Source organism: Pinus tabuliformis, chromosome 1_2, assembly GCF_031772625.1.
Source record: "Pinus tabuliformis cultivar Carrire ecotype Pingquan chromosome 1_2, CPIR1, whole genome shotgun sequence".
Lineage (NCBI taxonomy): Eukaryota > Viridiplantae > Streptophyta > Pinopsida > Pinales > Pinaceae > Pinus > Pinus tabuliformis.
Window position 1 is genome coordinate 37037841 of NC_142298.1, and position 4183 is coordinate 37042023.

The 4183-nt window shown below is 35.2% G+C and overlaps 1 protein-coding gene across 1 annotated transcript; it reads left to right on the forward strand.

Annotated features, from left to right (window-relative positions):
• The first annotated feature begins 2214 nt into the window (after positions 1–2214).
• Positions 2215–3524, forward strand: LOC149204289 (uncharacterized). Its single transcript, XM_089393261.1, has 2 exons — positions 2215–2441; positions 2539–3524. The coding sequence occupies exons 1-2, from the start codon at positions 2366–2368 to the stop codon at positions 3522–3524; spliced, it is 1062 nt and encodes a 353-aa protein (XP_089249387.1). The 5' UTR covers positions 2215–2365.
• Positions 3525–4183: the final 659 nt, after the last annotated feature.

Sequence of the window (4183 nt, forward strand, 5' to 3'; positions counted from 1 at the left end):
AAACTAGTATTATACCATTCTTGCATTGTATTCATCTACCCTTAGTTCTCTACTACAAGTTGGGTGAGTTAGCATTTCTTTTTCAAGCTAATTCATTGCCCTCCTCAACACTCTTTTCTTGTAGTTATCCATTAATCGTGACCTAGATTGTTTATCTAGGGATTATCCCTTAGGTTTCAGATATATCTTAATACCTTAGAGTGCGAGAAAATGCCATTGAGGTGACAATGGGTGGTTTGCCTTACAATTTCCCCTAGCTCCTCCCATAGGACTAGACTTTTCCTTCACCAAGAGTCTGAGGGTTGGCAAGTGGAAAACATATCACTTGAGAGAATTGGATCCTAGTAGGGGAAATAACACTAACCAACTTCTACAATCCCAACAAGCCCATGTTGACAAGGGTTTGCTAACTCTCTCTAATAATAGTCCTCATAATTTCAATATAGGTTTTCAGGTATGAGTTTTTTTTTTGTTGTAGTCAAACCTAAAAGATCAAGCCTCCTTATAAAACATGACGATTGCAATTTTCCTCTAAAGATAACACTCTTTTTGAATTGAAATCATTCGAATTTATTTTAAGGATATGTGATGTTACATTGTTATACAACATAGAAAACAAGGAACATAGAGGAGACAATATGTGTAAGAATCTATTAGTTATCAAGAAGTGGGGTACCATGTTGCACTTAATGATGTGCAACCTCTTAGCTCAACTAAACATCATGATGCTTTCAAATATTCATGACCTGCTTGCAAGGGGCATGTTGGCCATGAGGGGTCATGCATAGCAAACTTTTGTTAATTCCATGTAATTTTGTCTACCTTGTACACTTGTATGTTTTATGTGTGGAGCAAATAAGTTTGACAACTTTAAATCTAATTTACTTGGGTCCTTCAATGCTTTCCCTCCTTAGGCTCTGACAATGTGATGGGAGGGAGAAGGCAAATAATCTAAAACTTTGAGGCCTCAATTGCTTCACAAAAGATATTTAGATAGAATACTAATATGATCCAAGTAATCAAAATATCATAATAAATGAAAAGTACACACTATATACACCAAACCAATATGAACAACTCTAATATAGATAAAATGGAAAAATTACAATAACTCATTAAAAAATATAACCTTCCAAATACCCAAATATATTCATACATCCAAATCCCATCTCCCCAAATATATATATATATATAAATATATAGATATAGATATATACTCACACATTAAACATAGATAAGGAGTTAAATATACATATAATATGTAAATATATATAGTACTATTTGCATATAAATAAAGCAATCACATATACATTGTATGAATAACTATATAGAGAAATCATGTAATCATTTAGATGTTTTGATATGCTTATAAGAGTCTTTAAGAAATATGATAATTTGAATATTTAAAATATTAAAAACACTTTAGAATAATTTCAAGGAAGCTTAAAATCAAACCTAGCAAACTACCACTATAACCTTAAAAATATATATAATAGCCCTTAAATCGAATATACTAAGAATTTATAACTTAACAACCATCAACACTCCATGATCATGAGAAAAACTAATAACATCTTACTCACCTAAAATTTTCTTCTATTAGCAAAATGTTAATAATAATATTCTACCGAGCCATGGACTGTAGCCCATAACACATGGATCAATCTAATAATTTTTTTCTTTATTGTAAGTGCACTTTAAACTTGGTAATGGAATTTTTTGTAAAATATTAGGAGAAGGCTTTACTTAAGAAACGAGGAAGTAAAATGCAATAAATATCTGATCTCCTCCTGCGTTAGGATCAGACACATTTCTTTCACCTAAAGCCATCGTCCAAAACGGAAAACGGGAAACGGAAACGGAAATTAACTAACAGTTATATTTCTGGCAGGAGACGGCGATGTCGATTTGCTAGATGATTCTGCGAAATCTCAAATCGCACTTCACAGTGCGTGCTTGCGCGCATTATATAAAGTGGTTCTTCAATGCTTCCCAGGCAAGTTTATATAAATGCCAAACCCTTCCTCCAACGATCGAAGCCTCGCTGTCGGCATATTATTCTATTCCTTATCGCATTAATCAACATACCTTACCTTTCCCTACACAATTTCACTATATCATGAAAAGTATTGCCGACAGTAAGAACGGGCCTGTCCACAAGCAATCCAAGTAACGCTGCTCGTTCTTTTCGGGAAATATATATATATATAAACATACACATAGAGACGCAAAACAGAGCCATCTATCTATCTGGTTTTGTTTTGTAAATCTGAGCACAATATTTGCAGCATTTAGATTTTCATTGTATCACCATATATCAATCTTCTATTCGATTGTTTGTTAGGAGAGGAGATTAAGATACGAGATGGAGACTGAGTTTGAGCCTACTGTACGCACGGAGGAGACCCCTGAAGCTCGTATTGTAGAGATCGATCTCCCAGGTGATTCCCTGAACATAGAGTTATACCTTTCGAAATTGTTTATACTTATTTTTATTGTACTTTTGGGGATAATTGACTCCATGATTGGTATGTGTAGGTTTTAGAAGGGAAGAGCTGAAGGTGCAGGTTAATAACCGAGGGAATCTTGTCATCAGCGGAGAACGAGGTGCGAAGGAAACGGAGGAAAGGAAAGCGGAGAAAGTGCAAGGAGTGGGGCATAGGTTCAGAAAAGTTATCAGCGTCCCCCAGAATTTGAACTTGGAGAGCGTCACTGCCAAGTTTAGGGATGGAAAGTTGCGTGTCTCGCTCCCCTTGCTTCACTTCTCTGAGCAACAGAGTCAAGGGACGCTTCCTGGCGGTGGAAAAGCAGATCAATCGCTACAGTCGAACGTCGACAGATCGAGTCCCGCGGGACAAGAAGGTTCGAGGAAGGAAAGCCCTGCGCCTGCTCAGGACGATCAGAGTGCAAGGCATCCAGAGGCGATTCGACAGGGCGATGATAAAGAAAAACCCACTGTAGCTGCGGAAAAATCAAGCGAATTGCCGGACGAGAAAAAGGCAAAAGCGCCTGAGCAGGCCAAAGAGTTGGTTGGAGAGCCACCAATATCAACTCATGCGCAGGCAGTATCTGAAGAGACGGCCTCTGCACAGAAATCTGAATGTATACAATTGAAATCGAAGCCAGACGTGGGGAGGCAGCTGCAAGAAGATGGAGGACAGAAATCGGGAATACCGCCGGAAATCAGAGGTCCTATTCAGGAAAAGAAAGAAGAGGCCGGTAGTGCAGATGACGGAAAAGCAGCAGAAAAATATGATCATGTTATTGGGAAGGAAGGAAATGGAGATGGTGTTGGAGGAATTGTAGAACGGTACATTCGTCACCAACGGGAAGAAAAGGAGGATGATGAAAACTGGTCAACTTGCCGATCAAGTGGCAAATTTCCAGATCTGAAGCGAATTCCCTTTCCTGCATCGTGTAGTTCAACGTTTTCTAAGCGTGGGGTGCTGATAGCATCGACTGTGGTGGTTCTATCCGTTGGGTTGTACATCACTTATAAATCAAGGTCAAGCCATCCCATTTAAAGCCTTCACCACGTTTCTTTATCGTGGGCGTTGTCGACTAGATTCTCTGTAAACGCTTGTTAAATGATTTCAATTTAGCTGTTCTTTATTAAAAACTTCATGGGTTTGAAAGTTCACAAGCTATTCCTTTCATTGAGCTATGTAATTATGTTAAATTGTTTTGTAAGAATATAATTATCATTCTCCACACCATTTTTCTTAAAATTTGATGATGGGATGTAACCAATTCTCGTTTGAACTTTAAGAAAACCAAGATTATCCGGCCGGTCTTTTTTTTATAATTTGTTTAAAAGTTCGCTAAAAATATGGAAAATTATATAATTTGTTGAAGAGTTTGTTATAAATATCGAAAATTATAATCTTAATATTTTTATTATTTCTACTTTTTAATATTTTTATTTTGCTTAAAATTACCAAAAAAAACAAAAAAATTGTGGCAAAATTTCAGTTAATATAAGTTAGCAAGATTTAAGTATTAAATTATAATTTTATTTTAAATTATTATTATTAATTATAAAAATATTTAATTAAAAATTATATATTTATATAATTTAATTAAATTATGATTTTATTTTAAATTATTATATTAATTATAAAAAAAATTAATGTATGACATAAAAAATTTATGTAACAAGATTTTTAATCATGGAGATTTACTT

What these genes read in the sequence shown, in the direction of transcription:
- LOC149204289 (XM_089393261.1), top strand. Translation starts at nt 2,366, where the DNA reads ATGGAGACTGAGTTTGAGCCTACTGTACGCACGGAGGAGACCCCTGAA. An exon ending in TGTAGAGATCGATCTCCCAG is followed by an intron (nt 2,442 to 2,538) that starts GTGATTCCCTGA and finishes TGGTATGTGTAG; the next exon opens with GTTTTAGAAGGGAAGAGCTG.